The sequence below is a fragment of the Notamacropus eugenii genome, chromosome 1, assembly GCF_028372415.1.
Source record: "Notamacropus eugenii isolate mMacEug1 chromosome 1, mMacEug1.pri_v2, whole genome shotgun sequence".
In the NCBI taxonomy this organism is placed as follows: domain Eukaryota; kingdom Metazoa; phylum Chordata; class Mammalia; order Diprotodontia; family Macropodidae; genus Notamacropus; species Notamacropus eugenii.
In genome coordinates, this window is record NC_092872.1 from 165,415,335 (window position 1) to 165,436,402 (window position 21,068).

A 21,068-nucleotide genomic window follows, 5' to 3' on the forward strand; every position below is an offset into this window, starting at 1 on the left:
CCCAGCCCCAGGGCAAGCTCATTTCTGGGGGTGGTGTAGCTGACGGATGAGTCATTTTCGTATTGCAGGTTCTGATATCTTGGATACCAGCTCAATTCACTATTGGATTGGATCAAAGAGGTTGATCCTCAGGGCTATATTCTCTCCAGGGTGAAATGAAATCTGATGGCTTTTCTAACCTTTCCAAGCTCACAAGTTTGCAATCTGGTACCTTCTGTCTTTCATACTTACACTCCTAAAAGCAGAAAAGACCAAAAACACAGAGGCAAAAAAAGAATGATGCCATATTTTTATGACTATGTGGCAGCTAATTAGGAGAGAGAGGGCCCTGAGGCTCCTTCCCCACCTCCACAGATTCAACAGTTTTTTCCTTGTTCTTCACCAAGGAACAGAGAGATTGTTTATTTGAATCTTTTGTATACAAACTCAGTTCTGGCTCAGTGGCCCATTAAAAGACTTATTGTTAGCACATAGCAAGCTGACAGAAAACAGAAGATATATGCACATGCTCCAAAGAAGGGAGGGTAAAAGACCCTCCAACATGTATCTTAAAAAGTAGACTTATTCAGCTTTTACATGGATTAGCAGTAGCCAGATATCATATAAACCCTAAGCACTGGGCAGTCAATGGCCAATTATTCCTCATTACATACATATGTCTATATAAAATATATAATATGTGTATATATATGTATATAGATGCATCTATATATATGTATATATACATACATATACACACATGTGTGTGATGTCTCCCATTAGAATGTAAGCTCCTTGAAATCAGCAATTGTTTTTGCTTCCTTTTTTTTTTTAAATATTCAGCCCAATGTGCCCAATGCTTGGCACATTTAATTTGTATATTAATGATGGACACTTACCAAAAAGTTAATACATGCTTATTGATTGATTGATTCACCACAAACACCATCTTCTTCTCTACTTTACATTTTGGCCCCCCTTAAAATCTCAATCTGTTATTCACTTGAGTGACTGATGAATGGGTGGTCTTTCTCCTTACCATGGCCAACCTCTCCACTTCAGGTCCTTCTGCCAGACTGCTTTTTCAATCCTCCTCACACTTCAATCCCATTTTCACCAGCTACTATCCTCTTTTCTGCTGTCTATGGATATGTCAAGACCTTTACTATCCTTAAAAACCCTTGACTCACACTACCTCAGACTTAATCTCTATCTATTTTTCCTTTCATAGCCAAACTCCTAGAGTACTCCTGTATATACTCATTGCCTCTACTTCTGGTACACTCACTCCTTAACACCAATGATCTATTAATTGCCAAAATCAATGATCTTTTTCTTTTTTGTTGAATCAGTTTTTAGTCCCATCCAATTCTTCCAGATCACATTTGGGGCTTTCTTGGCAAAGATACTGGAATGGTTTATCACGTTCTTTTCCAGTTCAGATGCAGATGCAGAAACTGAGGCAAACAGGTTGAAATGACTTTCCCAGGGTCATACATGTAGTAAGTATCTGAAGCTGGATTTGAACTGATGAAGAGGAATCTACCTGACTCGCAGGTTGGCACTTTATCCACTATGCCACCTAGCTGCCTGATCTTTTCTTAGTTCTCACCTTTTCTGACCTTTCTGCAGTATTTGACACTGTTGACCATTCCTTCTATTTTAAATATTATCTTCTATCTAGGTTTTTAACTGTTTTATGGTTCTCTATTCTTATCTCTCTAGCTACTGTTTCCTCAGTCTCCTTTGCTGGATCATCATCTATGTCTCGTTCCTTATATATATTACCCTACATTCTGAGAATTCCTTTCTCTCTTTGCATTTTTCTCTCTTGGTAATCTCATCTACTTCCACAGTTTCAATGTTTCAGTTATTTCTGTTAGATGACTCCAAGACCAATCAGTTGATCAATATCCATTTATCTTTCTCTCCCTTTCTCTCCTTCTCTCTCCCTTTCCCTTTTCCTTTCCCTCTCTTTCTCCCCATCTATCTTCATGCTCTCTTCTGAGATTCAGGCTTATCTCATTGAATGCCTCATTTAAAATGGATGTGTCACAGGCATCTTAGTTTCAACATGTTCCAAAACCTATCTCTTTTTCTTAATTATATAGTTGTGTAGAGGCCATCAATATCTATCTTTTCAGTTACCTAGGTTCACAAATTTAGAGTGATCCTCAACATCTTTCTCTCCCTCAGCCCTTACATCATTCCAATTACTTCCAAAGTCTGGTTGGTTCTACTTCCACATTTCTTACAATCTATCTCTTCTATTTATTCATATGGATACCACCCTAGTTTACATCTCATCTCACCTGGACTATTGTACTTAAATTCCAAATACTTTCCATGACTCAAGTTTCTCTTTTCTCTAATCCATCCTCCACACAGGGGCCAAACTGATATTCCTAAATCTGAATCTTACCATGTCAGTCACCTCCCAAATCCTCACTAGTTCCCCATTGCCTCTAGGAGAAAATACAGATGTCTATATTTGGCCTTCAATGTCTGACTTCTGCCTACTTTTTCTAGACCTTTACCTAATTTCCCTTCAAATAGTACTATAAGACTGACTTGTTTGTTCTTTATCATACATGACATTTCACTTCTCAGGTTTGTTCTTTTGCACTATTTCCAATGCTTATAATGTACTCCTCACCTCTGCCTCATCTCAAATGTCATTGCATTTACAAAGCCTTTCCTGATCCCCTTATCTTTTAGTTCCCCTTCCTCAAATTACCTTAAATTTACTTTGTACAGTTTATATTCACCTATGTAATATGGGCACTTATTATTTTCCCTTATAGAAGGTAAGTTTTCTCTGGGCTAGGGTCATTTTATTTTTGGCCTTGTATCTGTAGCACCTAGCACAGCACATGGCATGTAGCAAGTCCTTAAAATTGTTTATTGATTGTTACAAAGAATATTTAATTCAGTGGGGGAAGCTAGGTGGTGCAGTGGATAGAGCACCAGTACAGAAGTCAGGAGGACCTGACTCACCTCAGACACTTGACACTCACTAGCTGTGTGACCTTGGGCAAGTCACTTAACCCCAACTGCCTCATCCTGGGTCATGTCCAGTCATCCTAATGAATATCTGGTCACTGGATTCAGATGGCTCTGGAGGAGAAGTGAGACTGGTGACCTGCACAGCCCTCCCTCACTCAAAACAAAGTCAAGTGCAAGTCATGTCATCATTTCTCTGATGGCATGGTCTTCTTCGGCAACAAAGGACAAACACACATTTAGTTCAGTGAAGCAATTTGCCACCTTTGGGGCTCTCCAATTAATCTCCCATTCATATGTCAAGTATCTCTCATTAATATGTCAAAATTATACAAGATTCCTTGAAAGGTGGAATAACAGAAATCATCAGATACTTTCATAATTATTATCAGGTAGAACAGGGATGCAATGCTATCCAATGGCATTTGCCACTTTTGTAAAGGAAATTTAGTGTGGAGTCCCAATTGAAGAGAGATTTCCTATATATTAAGGATGTTGGCTGATGACATGTGGATTGCATCAAAAACCCAAACTTTGTAGAATCTTCTAAATGAGACCCATAACTTCTTGTTAGAGTTCAGCATAACTATCCTCACAGGGAAAACAAAACTAGTAAAACAAGGGGGAAAATAATGCCTATTCTTTAGACTAGGATATGCTATATTTTAGATATCTCACTGAATTTATCTAATAGTATGAATGATAGATAAGGGTCTCTTAGATAGATACTGTCGGTGTTGAGTAGAATGGAGAAGAAGGAGGAGAGCACGTTGGATTGTTTTGTATAAAAACTCTTTCAACGATCTTAGGCTATCTCTTAAACAGAGACCCATCTTTTAAATACCATCTGTTCTTTAGGTGATACATGTATCTGTGAACCATGGAACACTATGGACTCTGAAGAATCAGAAAGTTGAAGGCCAACCAAAGGACAAAAGGGAGACAAGATAGATGTGAGCTTCAACATGTTAAAAATAATGAGTTACGAGTGAGAAGCAGTACAGAGGATATCAAAGAAATTTATGATGAAAAGTAAGATAGCTATAGCAAGATAGAGGGGCACTCTTTATATGCCAGTGATATCTTTTGGATACCATACAAAGTACACTAGTATATTGATTGGACCTCAGATGATTAACATATGGGAAAAATGGATGCCAGTTGCTCATTACGGGCAGGAATGGATGGTTGTGCTATCTAGGCATCATGAGGATGAGATCACAGATCCCTTGAAGTATTGGCATATTGGGCATAACAGGCTCAGACATCTTCATAAACTCTTATGTCCAAATAAAAATGGGGCCTTAGGGGATCGTAAGAGATAAAATGAAGTAACCAGAAGGCAAAGAAACATTTTGACTATTCCAAACTACCAAGGGGCAGTATGAAAGAAGTCAGGAAGGATGGACTAACATGCTCAGCCTCAAAAGGGCTTGTCTAGCACTTGACAGGTTCAGCAGTGGTACCAATGCAGTGTGTTATACCTTACTGAGAGAACAGCTTCGAAAGAATTAGGACATTTAGGCCATGGGGAAATGTCTTTTCAGTCTGTTGTTCATTTTCACATGGCACAATTGCTTTCAGTGCTGCCCACACTTTTTCAGGTCTCAGGCCTATGCTCCTGTGCCAGTCTATACAATTAGGGCGGGGGGAGTGGGTGGAGGAAAGAAACAAAAGAAATTTACATGATAACTTTGTTGTATATTTAAAAAGAATAGTGAGTTGCATGCAGAAGATTTGCAGTTTCATGTGCAATCACCTTTTATTTTTTTTGTTAACACAGTGTTCTGAAAATGCTTATTTGCTTCCATAAATTAAATGTAAAATAAATTAAAAAAGTCAATGGGAAAATATAATTTTCTTTATTGACATTTGCTTTATAGGCAACTGTGCCAGGATACATATGTATTCAGTAAAGTGAGAGATACATAACCACTAACTCAGCATCATTATTTTTAGTTCAGCTAATGATAATGAAGTGCAATTTCCATTATATTAGACATTAACATTAATTATATTTATATACCTCTATTGTTATGCTTCCTGTTCCAAGACACTACTATCTTGCTGAACCTATGAGAGCCTGTAAGACCAGCTAAAGTCTCTCTTTTGGGGCAGCATTCAAGAAATTCAATTCAGCAAGTATTTCCTAAGTGTCTGTTATATACTAAATTCTACAGATGAGAAATGAAACATGGTATAATCCTTGCTTTCAAGGGGCTCACACGCTAGTAGAGAGGATGGGCAGGTATGTCTATGAATATGACGCATGTACTGTAATCAGTGCAGAGGAGACAGAGTGCTATAAGAAACTTGAGATATTGCTAAGATGGGACAGAAAAATTAATTGAATGTGGGTAGAGGAAAGAGAAGATTCAAAGTTAAATCCAGGATTTCTAGCCCAGAAGGAGGGAGGAGAATGATATTCTATTTTTTAAATTAAATTTTCTTTTTCTGTTGTGAACTTAGTCATCCACTAACTTTAAAATTTTATTATACAAAGAAAAAACAAAATTGTTGTTTGCACAAGGAACTACGAATTGCTAGGTATGGTTTGTTTTTAAGAAGAGTATTTTATATATGTATAAAATTCTACAAGATACTAACAAAATAGCTCTATTTATGTTTTTGTTTTCTTCTGTGTTTTAAAAATGTTAATAAAATGCTTTTTCTCGTATTGATCACTACCCATTAACATCTCTTTTTCTCTCCCCTTGTAGAATCCCACTATTGGGACATATTGATTTTTTTTTTCAGGAGTACTAGCACCTAGTTTAGGTAAAACAACTAGTTTAGCGAAAGCATCCTGCAGCCCAGTGTGTTCTGCCATCAGGTATCTCCCTCATGAATCTGTACAGACAATGTTCTCCTTTACTTTTTCCACCTTATCGATCTCTCCTTTCTTGCGCTCCCCCCTGCCCCATAATCCCTCCTCTATGATTGCTCTGTTGAATCTCCTTAATGTTGCCTTAATTTTCTTGCATGTTTGTAGACCGAGAATGTGTGTGTGATAGAGAGAGAGAGAGAGAGAGAGAGAGAGAGAGAGAGAGAGAGAGAGAGAGAGAGAGAGAGAGAGAGAGAGAGAGAGAGAGAGAGAGAGAGAGAGAGAGAGAGAGAGAGAGAGAGAGAGAGAGAGAGAGAGAGAGAGAGAGAATGAGAATGAGAATATAGGGCAATATTCATAGACCTGGGAATCATCAGCCTAGAGATGATCATTGGACCCATGGGAGCTAATGAGGTCACCAAATGAAATAGTATAAAGGGAAAAGGTCACAGGACAGAACCTCAGGGATGACTAGTATTCCTTCCATTGCGTAGGCTCACTGGTTAGCCTAATCACCTAAGACTTGCTATATGGCATTTTTTCCTGCTGTACCTTTGCACAGGTTGTGTCACTTCCCTGGAATATAACTCCTCCTCCTTCCACCTCTTACTGAAGAATTCCTAGCTTCCTTCAAGCCCCAACTTAGGTGTTGTCTCCTCTTTGAAAACTCCATCCTGCCCCGCCTCTTCCTCCACAAATAATCTTGTATTTACTTGTGTGTGTGTGTGTGTATCCCTATCACTAAATGTAGGTTCCTTAATTTTAATTTTGTCTTTTAAGTATCCCAAATGCCTACCACATAGCAGGCTGTTAAATTTTGTAGAATTTATTATATTTGAATATGATTAGATAGCCAGTAATCCCAAGATTTTGGGCAAGTAACTGACTGAAGCTTTTGCAAATCACTCCATATTGGGGGAGAGTAAATCATTATTAATCCATTGTCTATGATTAACACCTTAATTTAATTTAGTTTATCAGCTTAGTCTTACAAAGCCACAAAAGAATAGAACACAGATCAGGTAAACTTTGAAGGTTGGAGGTGGTCAATAAAATTTGGAGGAAAGCAGGCTGGGAGGGATTCCAAAGGTGGTAAAGAGACAGGGATGGGGAACCTGTGGCCTTGAGGACATGTGTGGCTCTGTAGGTCCTCAAGTGTGGTCCTTTAACGGAATCCAAATTCACTAAACAAATCCTTGGGATTAGATTCAGTCAAAAGGCCACACTTGAGGACCTAGAGGGCCACATGTGGCCTTGAGGCTGCAGACTCCACAGCCCTGATAGGGCATTTGGGAGGCAGAATGAATGGACTGGGTATGTGAATGAAAGAATGGGACAGGGGTCATAATTTAAAAAATCCTGCTTATTACACTTTTTTCCCAAGGGTAGCACTGGACAGTGTGTGACTTTTGACAAAGACATTTGAGGTTTATAAGTCATTTTTATGCAAGGCTACTGAGTATATTTACTACTTGAATACTTCAAGGGCTAGTGATTTCATTGGCTGTGGGTATTTTATCCAATGATGCAGATCACAACTCTTTTATATCTTACTAGACAGCCTTTATGAGTATCTAGGGCTGAAAATAAAAGCCCTTATCTGGTAGTCAACCTATTTAACTGTTATAGACATCAATGGAAGGAAAGTGGAATAATGCAGACATTCCTAGTTTGTAAGTTCCTTGAAGGCAAGACATGGATCTTACCCATTTTTTAACATTCCCATCATCTCTATAACCCAGGATCTTGCAACTGGTAAATGCTTAAGTTCATTTATTTGAATGCATTAAATGAACTATAGATAACATGGCTGTAGAGAATCTGCTTTAGCTGTGTTAGTAGGTCAGGTCTAGAAGAGTGAGGTCTCTTTGATCCACAGAATCTTGGGATTGGAAGCAACACCTGGAGTCTTCTAGTCCAACTCTCCCTGAAATAGGAATCCCTTCTAAACTATCCCTAGCAGGTAGCTATCCAATTCCTGTTTGAAGACCTCTTTTTCCACTTGTAATGTTTAGGACATTTTTTTGTATCTGTAGCTGAAACAGCCATTGATACTCTGCAACCAAGTAATCCTCCATAGGACAACCTTCTACATACCTGAAGACAGCTATATATCTTGTACTCCCTACTTCTTCCCTTCCCCAGTCTAAAGATGCTCAGTTCCTATAACACTCTATCTCCCAAATCCAGGCATTTTTATTGGTTGTCCCACATCCCTGGAATGTTCTTCCTTCTTGTCTCTTCCTTTTAGTATCCCTGGCTTCTTTCAAGTCCCAGCTAAAATCCTACTTTCTACAGGAAGCATTTCCTGATCTCTCTTAAGTCTAAGTTAAATGCCTTCCCTGTATGGATTATTTCCAACTTATCCTACATATAGCTTAGTTATTTACATGTTCTCTCCTCCATTATTGTGAGCTCCTTGAAGGCAGCAACTACCTTCGTGTATGTCCATCACTTTGCACAGTGCCTAGCAAGTAATAGGCACTTACTAAAAGTTTAATCATTGATTGATTGACTCAGAATGGAATGCAGTACTCTAGTTGAGGCCTGACCAGGAAGAATACAGCAACATGAGAATTTCCTTCGTTTTAGTGTATTGTAGGGTTTGAATTGATAGCAGTGGTGCTCAAGATTGTTCACCATATAACCCCTCTTTTTAGACTGGGCATAACTCAGCTGAGTCCTCTGGAATTTTAGGTTCAAGATTTCAAGAAAATGAAAGAGTCCTACAGTTAACAGAAAAGAGATTTATTCTGCAATAGCAAGAGAAAAATGCTCAACAAAGATAGGCATTGAAGATATCTTGAGCTGATTCAGATGAGCAGAGTTACACATCATGTTCCACCAGCCAAGTATGAGAGTGTCCCTGGACCTCTTTGTAGTTGCTTTGTATTCAGGTGATGAGGAAGTGATAGCAACAGTTTGAGCCTTTAGCCTTTTTAATCACTCAGTTCTCAATACCTTTTAAGGACAAACTAATCTAATTTAAATGGGGAGAAGGATTAGGATCCTCCTTTTACTATAATTTTCGGTCCCAGACCAAAAGGTTCCTTCTCCAACTATCCCACCAGTTAGTCACCATATAAATCACTTCATCTCCTACGAGCTGGGCCTTTTTGAAAATGGCCTTCTAGTTCTAGAACATTCTCCATCCTTGACTCACCTCCTGGAATTCCTCACTTTCTTTAAAATATAACCCCCTAAGCAAGTCTTTCCTGATCCCCACCCCCCAACTTACTATTTTCTTTCCTTTTTGAAATTATTGTTTGCATTTCTTTGTACCTTTGTACTTCTCTGCATACATATTATATTCCTCTCAGTAGAATGTACCTCTTTGAGGGCAAAGACTTTTTGTTTTGGTCTTTATATTCCCAGTGTCTAGCACAGTACCTTGAACCTGTCAGGCAGCCAATTGGCATAGAATGCTAGACTTGGAGTCAGGAAGATCAGGGTTTGAATCCTATGGCAGGCACTAGCAGCCTGAGACTTTGTGTGCTCTCAATTTCTCATATATAAAATGCAGATAGTAATCTCTTGTACCTCCTGGAGGTGTTGGGGAATCAAATGAGTAACATATTTAAAGTGCTGTGTAAATGACTATTATTCTTATTAGGACACTTAAATTTTTGTCAAATTGAATTGACCTTACTTGCCCTCTCCAAAGCTTCTGTTCAATTCTTGCCTGATTCTGGTCTCTCCAGTGACCATACCCTTATCCATTAAATTGAATTCACCAGAAATTCATAATAAGATAAGTGATTCAACTTCATTTTTGTAGGTCTCCTCCGAAAATCAGCTTAGATTAGATGACCTCTAAATTTCCTTCCAGCTCTAATATTTTGCTATTCTGTCATATGAAAAGGGACATACTATGTAGAAAAATTATCTTTTTGCTTTGTCATCTGAATAGATTCTTGCTGGTGAAATGTGATTTAAGGGATCCTGGTATATGCCCTTAACTATCATCTTGTCCTAAGGCCTGGAATTCTATCATTAGAGATTCATTTATCTTGAAAACTTTGAGGTCCTCAAAGGTCCTTAGATGAATGCAAATACCCCTGGGAAAGGTAGCATTTTAAGTTCAACTAACAGCTACTTCAGCAAGAGTCCTTTTGTCACATCACTTTCTAACCTGACAGCTAGCTGAGAGCATACCTTGGAAGAATGTGATGAGCTTTTGGCAGGTACAGAATTGAGGAGGAGGAGGGTGAGGTAGATTAGTCTAAGACAAATTCTCGCTTACTTTACATTTGAGGACAAGGTCCATTTAACTTCAGGGAACTGAGAGGAGTGGGCTCTTCTCAAAAGCTACCCAGAAAACTCAAATAGAGTCAAGTTGACAGGGAAATGGAGGTGAGTGTGAGGGGTAAAAGGGAAGAACAGAGCTTTAGAATACCTGCCACCTCCTTAGGACCTCCTCCTGGCCCCACTTTCACCCTCATTGAGCAGCACTGACAGATGCACACCTGACTACGACCCACTCTAGATAGATGCTATTTTTTGCTTCCAGAGGTCCTGCGACCCCAATAAGCAATTGGTCCCTTATTTTATTCCTACAAACACTGCTTTACTTTTGATCTTTCTCAGTATGATGAATCTCCTTATGTAGGGTTTGATATGCTTATTGACTTTCCACAAAACTCCCCAAGCCATTTTCAGAGAAAGAGATTGATTTAGAGTTGGGGAATGGGGAGGGGGAAGGAGTTACAGCCATTTCAGAGGTTAGTGAACATGACAGCTGGTTGAGGATTAACAGAAAATCATGAATAAAATCATTGGGATTTGATAAGGGATTTTCACTCTCAGACAATTAAAGCTTTCTTGTTCTTTTTGGTTACCAAAAAAAAAAGGTGGGAGAGGAGGGCAAGAAATAGCTGAAGGTCATTAGAGGAATGCTCAGTCTCATAAACTCCAAGTAGTTACTCTATGAACCTAAAAAAAATCTTTTTCCTACCACTCCTGGGCCCCCTGAGATGTGTCATTGATCAGGCATCATTGTAAAGGAATAAACTATTTTTTCATCCTATACATATAAAGCTGATTTTCCCCATCTTTCCTATGCTCTCTGTCTTTCTCATTCACCCTGTCTTTTCCCCTTTCTCTTTCTTTATTATCTTCTCAAAAATGTTTCCCCCCCCCATAAATGTTCATAAAACTGCCACCTGTGTAAAACCTGCAATAGGCATCTCTGCCCCTAAGATTGGCAAGGATCGATTCTTACTTAGAGCCAGAACTCTAGCTCTCTGCAGCTAGGGTCAGTCAAAGATAGAAATGTTTTTGATACAAAAGAATAATTCAATTAAAAGAGGTAATGAAGGGGACTGAAACCCTCCTCAAATACAGTAACTCTAGATCAGGGAAACTCATCATTTTCTGTTCAGGTCATGGCTGAATGAAGTGTTATAACAAGGCAAGACAAGAGCATTAACTGGGTCAAAAATTACACCAAGGCTCTGTAGAGCTTGACAAGTTAGAATTAGACAAACAAGCTGAAAAATGTCCCATTTATATTAAGAGAAGAAACCCCCTCTGGAATAAAAGAATTGGGTTTCTGTGTTATTTCTCCGTGCTATTACACCTACATAGCCACAGAGAGAATTTTGATCTTGAGCAGAAATTTTGCTCAACAGATTAGAGCCTATGGGGTTACCCCACAAGGCATCTAGCCAGAACCTCAAAACAGACCAAAATGTAGGTATGAATTGCACTTGCTTTGGATAATGTAGGAATGAAGCCATGAGAAAGTAGTGCCCAAATGACCTGTCAATCCTGGCCAAGAAACAGCTTGCCAGAAGCTTACAGACCAACAGGCAACTCATCAGTATGCTACTGGACAGATGCGGCCTGGGACACAACTGACCACTAACCCTGCAGGTGGATCCTCTTCCGCACTCCCACAATCTACCTTATACCTTTTTTTGGGGGTGGGGTGGGAGATAAGTACCAGGAAATATTTAGAAGAAGAAAGGAAAACAATGTGTGCAGATGGAGGATAATTTGTGGATGGGTTCTGAAATTACCTAACTGACAGTGAAGGCAGAGTGGGAGGATGGAGGGGGACGGTGGTTGTATCTCATGTAAAGTCTCAAAAGAAGTAAGTTAACAGAAAATGATGTCTCTTAGGGGGCCTGAAAGTTGAAGGGAAGAACTTTTATAAATTCAGTGTTTTTGACACCTGCAAGGAGTCACTTGTTTCTCCCATCTCTCGGACCCCTTTTTCTCTGTTTCATTCCCTAGTTCTTCTATTTCCCATCTCCTTAGTGTTGTTATACTTTTGGCTACTTTTCTCAACCTTTTTTATTTACTTACTTATTCATTTGTTTACTGATTTGTTTTATTTTTTCACTACATGGCTTCATGTAGGTAGGTGCTCTCAGGGATTATAGAGTTAGTGTAAAAAAAGGAGGTGAAAATAGTTGAGGATAGAACTGTGGAATGGCATCTTTGAGGAGGTTGAGGGAAGAAGACTTAGTAAAAGGAAGATATCAGTTCCTAGAGAGATTAGAGGGAAAATCAGAGGAATGTAGCATATTTATCTCTTCCATATGGTGACTTTCTCCCTTGTAGTTTCAATATATTATGGTTGGCACAAAAAATTAAATGGACCTTTCTGGGGAGATACAGATGACATGTGAAGGTCAACAGACAACACAGAAAAAGTTTAGAAACTTAGAAATGCATAAAATATATGTATAATATATAATATCAACCCAAATTTTACAATAAGTTACTGTAAACAGCCCATAAAAGAAAAAGGAAAAAAATTAGACTTCTTCTCTGGTACTGTAGGGAGGGCCAAAAAATTTTGCGAAGATTTTACACATCGCAGGGGTGCTACACCCTTAACCCCTGTGATATGGAACTGATAATTGTATTGAACAAGTCAAAGGAAGAGTGAGTTTCAGGAAAGAGGAGGTGGTCAGTAGTGGCCAATATGGCAGAGAGTTCCAGGTGGACAAATACTGAGAAAGGATCATTGGATTTAGTGGTTGGGAGATTATTGATCTTTGAAAGAGCATGAAAAGAACATGGGAAAGGTGGTAAGGCAGGGACTATACTATTAAAGATTGAATGAATGGGCATTTAAAAATGGCTATCATGTTTATCCTCTCCCTCAAAATTTTGCTTTTCCTCTTACCCCACCTTTGAAACTATTCTTTATCAAGTGATTTTTGGACTCCACTATTCCAGCTTAGAAAATTTTATTGGAATAGGTTGTAGTTATTATAAAATGAACTGTCCAATATATAATTCAACATTCTAGATTTGGTCTGAATAATGAAGAATGCTTGGGATTATTACTAGCCATATTCTAGTGGTATACTTTTGTTAATATAGCCTAGCATTAAAATAATTTCTTTTAGGGTAGCATGCCTATTTAGAGATAGCATGATACTCTTAATAAAGGGCTGGTTACAGAGTCAGAAAGATGTAGGTTCGCATTCCATTATCCCACATGCTGGTAATGGAACCTAGGACATGGTGCCTAACTTCTAAGCGCCATAGAAAGCTTTCAAAGACTAAATTACAGGTACCAAACTGCACTGGTAGACAAGTTTTCCTCTTTGGAGTTAGTTCCCCATGCTAATCAAGTCACTGTTGTTGTTTAGCTGTTTTAGTGGTGTCCAATTCTTTGTGATGCCATTTTGGTTTTTTTTTTTTTAGTGTAGTTTTGTGCTATGTTGATTGGTTGTTATCATTCTTCAAAGAGGACCAAAATGACATCACTATTATAAAATTTTTACAATGAAAATATATATAGCACATTGCAAAATTTTTACAGTGTGCTACAGTAAGAGAGCATTGGTATTCAAAATGAAGGAGATGACAGTTGCACTGAGCTCTTCTTGTCAAACCACAACAGGAATTCTGGGTTCATTTCTAGGCATCGTATTTTAAGAAGGACCCTGATAAGTTTCTAGAAAGTCAAGTGAAGAATGATCATGATGCTGTTGCTCAGTGCTTCAGTTGTGTCTGATTCTTCCTTACCCCATTGACCATTGTATGCCTGCCCTTCTATCCTCCACTATTTCCCAAAGTCTATCCAAGCTCATGTTTGTTGTTTCCATGACACTATCTACCCATATCATCCTCTGTTACCCTCTCTTCTTCTTGCCTTCAATCTTTCCCAACATGTGTCTTTTCCAAGGAGTCCTGTCTTCTTATTATGTGGCTTAAGTATTTAAAATTTAGCTTTAATATTTGATTTTCCAGTGAATAACCTGAATTAATTTCTTTTTTTTTTACAGTGCTATTTTTTTCAGCATTTTTTGGGGTCTCCTTTAGCAAGTAGTTGACTTGTTCTGCATAATTTTCTTGCATCACTTTCATTTTCTTTGCAATTTTTGCTCTACTTCTCTTACTTGACTTTCATAATCCTTTTTGAGCTCTTCCATGGCCTGACACCAATTCTTATTTTTCTTGGAGGCTTGGGATGGAGGAGCTTTGACTTTGTTTTCTTCTGTTTGCATGTTTTTGTCTTCTTTGTCACCAAAGTAAGATTCTATAGTCTGATTCTTTTTCTGGTTTTTGCTCATTTCCCCAGCCATTTACTTGACTTTTGAGCTCTTTGTCAAAGTGGTTCTCTACTTCCAGTGGGGGTGGGAAGTGTACTGTCAGGCGCTAGATTCCCCCACAATCTGTGGACCTAGAGCTCCGGATACAGTGCTGTTTCTGCCCCTGCTGCTGCTATGGCTGCTGCAGGTTCCTCCACCCCCTTACCCCTCTGCTGCCCTGGGGCTGGGGCTGGATCACTCCACTCTCCTGCACTGGTTCCACAGGCTTTTCCCAATGACCTTCCAATTTGTTCTCTGCATTTTGGGGTTCAAAAGTTTGGAAACTGCCACAGGTGTGAGAGATTCAGTCTCCCCAAGGCCTGTTCAGGTCCTGTCTGCACTGACACGGCTGACGCTGGACTGCTCTCTGCCCCCTGTGTGGTGCTATAGACACTTCCCGGGACCTTCCAGGCTGTCTTGGTCTGGGGATTTGCTTCACTCTGTCATTTTGTTGGTTCTGCAGCTCTAGAACTTGTTTAGAGCCATTTTTTACAGGTATTTGGGTGGGTTTGTGGGGAGTGCTCTAGAAAGTGCATGCTGTTACTCCGCCATCTTGGCTCCACCCCCATTTGGGGTTTTCTTAGCAAAAAATGATGGAGTGGCTTGCCATTTCCTTCTCTAGTTCATTTTATAGATGAGGAATTTGAGGCAAATAGGGTTATGTGACTTAGAGTTAAGTGAGTCCATGGTCACATAGCTAGTAAGTGTCTGAGTTCAGATTTGAACTCAGGTCATCTTGACCTCTAAGCCCAGAATTCTATCCACTGTACCACCTAACTGCCAAATCAAATCATAGCTCTGGTTAAAAGGAAACATTAGTCCAATTTACAGCAAAGCTTGCAGATAGCTGTGTGACCTTGGATTACAGTCTTCCTCTGGGTCTCAGCTTCTTTATCTGTAAAAGTGGAGCATGTTGGACTCTATGATCTCCAAAGCATCTTTCCAGTTCTGAATCTATGTGGAAAACCACATCACCACTATAACCACCAATAACCAAATAAAGAATATATTTTTCCCTTTTCACATAAACTGCTATTAAATCTGGTCTTTCCCATTCTGAATTTCTATTTTTGACATATTTAATTTAAAAAAAATACTGTCATAGCTACATATGTAAAGATATGGGAATATGGGAAAAAGTATAAGGTTTTAGAAAGGCTTCCTATGGAAGATAGGATTTTAGTTAAGACTTAAAGGAAGCCAGAGAAGCCAGTAGGCAGAGATTAGGAGAGAGAGCCTTCCAGACATGAGGAATAACCATAAAAAATGCCCAGAGCTGAGATGTGGAGTGTCTTGTTCATAGAACAGTCAAGAGGTCAGTGTCAATGGATCAGAGAGTATGTAAGCATGCAGCAACTTGTAGAAAGACTGGAAATATAGGAGAGGGCTAGATTAGGAAGGACATCGAACACCATGTAGAGGATTTCATGCTTGATCCTGGAGGTGATAGGGAATCACATGAGTTTATTGAATATGTGTATGAGAGAGAGAGACAGAGAGAGAGAGACAGAGACAGAGACAGAGACAGAGACAGAGAGAGACAGAGAGAGAGACAGAGAGAGAAAGACAGAGAGAGACAGAAAGAGAGACAGACAGACAGACAGATGTAATCAGATGTGTTTTGGGAAAATAACTGTGGTGGATAAATGGAGGATTGATTGGAGTGGTGAGAGACTTAATGTAGGTAGACCCCAGTAGGCTATTGCAATGATCTAGTTGTGAAGTGATGAATACTTGCATCAGGACAGTGATAGTGTCAGAGGAGACAAAGGGCATTTTCAAGAGATTGTGCTAAGGTGAAGTTGACAGGCCTTGGCAATAGATTGGATAGAGGAATGACAGATAGTGAGGAATTGAGGATAACACCTAAACTGTAAGCCTCAGGAGTTGGGAGGATGGTTAACCTCTGAAATAACAAGGAAAGTGAGTAGGGGGCTTTATGGGGAAAGACAATGAGTTCACTTCTGGACCTGTTGAGTTAAAGATGCTTATTGGACATCTAGTTTGAGATGTCTGAAAGGAGGTTAGAGATGGTAGACCAGAGATCCTCAGACAGGCTGTGGCAGGTAGATTTGAGAATCATCAGTGGAGCAAAGGTAATTAAATTAATGGGAGCTGATGAGATCACTAAATGAAATAGTGCAGAGGGAGAAGAGAAGTGGGGCCAGGACAGAACACTGAAGGACACCTGTGATTGAGGTATATGACCTGGATGAGGATCCAGCAAAGAAGAATAAAGACAGGTTATATCATCATTATCATCATCATCATCCATTTTTATCTCCTATAAATTTGTTGTGTAATAAAATATGAGGCTGGATGGTGGAGTGGCCAGAGAACTGACCTTAGGCTCAATCTATGTCTTGCCTATGACTTAGGGTGTGATTCTGGACAAGAAACTTGGCATATCAACGTACAGGAAACTCTTTAAAGTTGTAGGTCAAAGAGAAGGTGCTGAGCAGCACTGGTGGAGGAAATTCCTTCCCAAGAGCTCCCTATGCTGGGTTAAAAAATGGTGAATGTGCTTGGAACTTTTAGAAAGAAAACCACTCTCAAATTGAATATGTTGGCATTATTTTTATTACATTACTGTTTCAACAAACGACATCTAACCGGTAAAGGACATGCCATGTGATTGAAGTTTTCATGGTATTAAGAATTGTTCAAAAGGTCAGTGGTTTATAGAACTGGACAGGGAATATATCATAAAAACCATTTCATTCAATGTATATGAGAAGTTTTCATGTTTAATTTTCAGCTAATTTTGAAGGCTTGACACTAAATCGAGATTTTTTGTAATACTGGAGCACAAGTTCACATCATCAATTCTTTTATCAGGAAACAGGAAACCCTCCCATCCCATTTTTTGGCATCTTTTTTTCCCATTTGCCAAATATATCCAGAAATGTTTCCCCTCTGTCTCCCTAGTTTGTGTCTCTGGGTGTGACTCTCACTGTTTTGCTCTGAAGGGATTTCTAATTAAGCTGTGTATTGTAGCCTGGCTCTCATGACACAGAAAGTTTGGGTTCTGTTTACAAGTGTATCTGTGAAGAAAACAAATTGGAACCTAATTCCTTTAACTGTTACAGCTCATAAGAAAGAGGACTAGTAAATTAATAGTTTATTTTTTACAAGTGTCCAAAGCACAGTTATTGTTAACATTTGGGTGTCCTTCTGCAGTCTGGCTCTCAGAAGGGAGAAAGTGAAGAACTTCCCTTCATTGTAGTGTTGTGATTCCTCTCTCCTGATGGAGCTGTCCTAAATGAAGGCAGAGCATGAGAAAATGGGATTGTGGCTCAGCACAAGGGATTGAGGCTAAACATAAGGAAACATTTCCTGACACTGAAGGATATTCATCATTCAATGTGTTTTTGAGGGAGTAAGGTTGGGAATTTGCTTTCCCAATTTGCTTTTATCCTTTAAAAATACGATAGGCTTTTTTGAAATAGGATAGCTTCTTTTCTGGCATGGTTTAACCTTGGTGTGTGTAAGTGTGTGTAAATGTGAGTAGTAGTAGTAGTAGTAGTAGTAGTAGTAGTAGTAGTAGTAGTAGTAGTAGTAGTAGTAGTAGTAGTAGTATCAGTAGTAAATGACTCCTGAAGCCCTCTTTCCTTTCTGGAATTCTATGTGTTAACAGCAAATTGAACTATTTTGAGAGCGTGTTGGGCCCTTACCATTTTTTTTCTCAGCTTCTCAATGGGCTGATTTTTTTCACCTGTAACTCAGAAGAATTAACTTCTGAGACCTGAAGGTTATTAATAGGGACATCAAGGCAATTCTGCCCTAGCTCTACTGAACTCTTAGAAGGAATAAATGGATACAGAGGAAGAAGTGGGTGTGTTGAAGGGTTGGCCTCTTATATAGAAAGAAAGTGTGTTTGTAGATGTAGAGGGAGAGGAGAGGGGAGGGATGGGAGAAGAGTGAAGAAAGAGCCACTTGTCACTAGGTTATTTATTTCCCTCTGTGATTTCACAGAAGTGAACCTCCAAACAGCACATCACTTATAAGGACTGAACCTTTGATTTTATTTGTTATAGGGAATAATAATACCCAGAAAATTGCCTTGAATTATTATACATATTTATTTTAATTTTATGCCCATACTTTATATATGTTGTATACTAGAAATGAATGTAAATAAGCTCATTTGGGAAAGGACTACATTTTGGTCTTTTTATCTATAGCACGTATTAGTGCACTTGGTAGGGACTTAATAATTGCTTGTTGGTTGATTGATAGGCACCAATAATCAATCTGCATGCATTTATTAAATCCCTTTTCTTCCCTAGGTACAGGGATAGGTGCTGAGAAAACACACACAATGAACTTAAAATATTCCCACTTACAAAGGAATTACATTATGATGGAAAAAATATGTACATTTATACATATATATGTATATGAATCAGTAGTGAGGTTCCATGTGTGGTGGAGATTCTGTCCTTGTGTGTGGCTTAAAGTGAGACAGAATAGACAACTCTAACCTCTTCTCTATCCCTTTTTCAAGAGAGATTTTCATTCCTGCCAGGAGGGGAAGCAAGCGATTTGGTGCCAGAGGCTACCACTCTGCTTTCTTCAGAGAGAGGGGCAGGTACCAGGCCATACCATGTAGGGATATGATCAGGTTCTATCAAACTTTGGATTGCTTTGTCATTTCTAGAGGGAAGGAAGACACTTAACTCTATATTCAAGGCTTGACCTTTTTCGCCCCTAAGACCAATTCCACAATGAACACACATACAGAATTGGCAAAAAAAAAAAAACAACACAAAACCAAAACAAAACCCAAAAAACCCAAACCCAACCCTCATTTATCCAAATCATAGCAGAACAGAAATCAGAGAAGATATACAAAGGAGAATAAATACCAGAGTACATAGAGTGAAGGAGCTCTCCCATTGGGATCAAGGTAACTCAGCTCCACCAGGACAGCATCCTGGATCTCACACCAAGAACTCCCCAAAGTCTCTAGAATAGCAAGTCTTTAGGGGGACATGATGAAGATTACCATTTCATGTCTTCCTAGAGTCTTTTCCTTCAGCTGAAGCAGGGTTGGTCTCTTCCACCTTCTATTTTGAAGTTGGAAGCCAAGTCAATGCTATAGTTGAAGAAGACTGACTTGAAGAGTCTCAAAGGTGGACTGACTGAGAAATAAATCTCTTGCTTCTTGCCACCTCTACCCCATCCTCCATGTAGGGTAGGACTTTCATCTCCACCAATAAGGAGAAAATCCCATACACATGGGCTTTGGGACCGGAGATACATATACATTAGAAAAAAAAAAAAGTACAAACTATTGTGATGCTAGACATGATTTGAGAATGTGAAGTTAAAGGAACTTAGTAGAGCCCTGTGCCTTGAAACCTTTTTTGTCTGTAAAATCTCTGTAGGGCATATTACTGTGCTGCGAGAAAGCTGCCTCTCTTCTGAATGCCCATGAATTAGTTAGCAGGTCTGGTCCAGAGGAGCACGTAACTGATGGAGCCTTCTCTTTTTGATTTCAGAGTCAAACAGCAGAAGGGCTGTGAATAGAGGCTATCTCAATGGATTGCTCAGACTACACCAGGACTGGCAAAGCCATGATACCTCCAATGACTTCATTCCAATCCGAAGGTCTATCCTGATCTGCCTCAAGCATATCACCAACATCCAGTCTGGCAGAGAAGCCTTCCTTGGGGCACAGGGAATGGAGATCCTTTTTACTACCACTCAGGTAAATGTGGCAAAATGAGTTCACGTGTACATAACAACTTATGATTTCGGAGTGTTTTACGTATGTTGACTCATATAAATCTCATAACAATTCTGTGAAGTGTATAATGCAGAGATTTTTGTCTTTATTTTACAAATGGGAAAACTGATCAGTGCTTTGGTATTAGGTGATGAGCACTGCGGCCAGTGTCAGAGAACCTGGGTTCAAGTCCTGGATTCTAGTTCATTTTCTGTGTGACCTCAGGCAAATCACTTAATTCCCATGGGCCCCAGGTTCCTCAGTTGTAAAAGGAAGGGTTTAGATGATGATTTTTCAGGTCCTTTCCAGATCTAAACCCAATAATGTTTGTGGTAGTTAAATGTCTTGCCCGACAGTCACATTGCTAGTGAATGGTATAGCCAGGACTTGAAAACAAATGTTCTTCCAAGTACAGGGTTCTTCTTATTTATATAGTATAGCCTATCAGATTCCAGGACCAAAAAATGGAATAGGCAAGGTCTGAAAATATATTTTAAGACTATAATTCTGCTTTGGCAAGATGCTCTTGATTTTAGCCCCTATTCAAATGGATTCAAATCTGATTGATTTCTCTTCCTCCCTCCCTCCGTCCCTCCTTCCTTCCTTCCTTCCTTCCTTCCTTCCTTCCTTCCTTCCTTCCTTCCTTCCTTCCTTCCTTCCTTCCTTCTTTCCTTTCTTTCTTTTTTTTCTGGATTAGGGAAAGTGTCTGATAAGCTTTTACTTTAATATTTCTTAACTTCATATGAATATCTCTAAAATTATGTCTAAGTTTTAAACCTCCATCTGTGGTTTTTGGACCTCTTAAATATTTTCAGCCTGTTATTTGTATCTTATCTGGACATAACATGTAGCAAAAAGAAAAAGAAAAAAAAAGACTTGTTTTGCTTCACTTACATTTCCTAATTAGTCAGTCTTTCCACATCCCTCATCAATTTGTTTGCTCTTCTCTGGAGGCCCTTCTCTCCCTTCACTTTGT

General features: G+C 39.1%; 1 protein-coding gene across 1 annotated transcript in view; it reads left to right on the forward strand.

Annotated features, from left to right (window-relative positions):
* Positions 1-19,871: 19,871 nt before the first annotated feature.
* The window catches only part of LOC140509776 (cytosolic carboxypeptidase 4-like), a 45,070-nt gene continuing 43,873 nt past the window's right edge, over positions 19,872-21,068 (forward strand). The window contains exon 1 of the mRNA XM_072617720.1: positions 19,872-20,074. Within this exon, the coding sequence (XP_072473821.1) occupies positions 20,048-20,074 (27 nt within the window). The 5' untranslated portion in view covers positions 19,872-20,047. The remainder of the gene's footprint in view (positions 20,075-21,068) is intronic.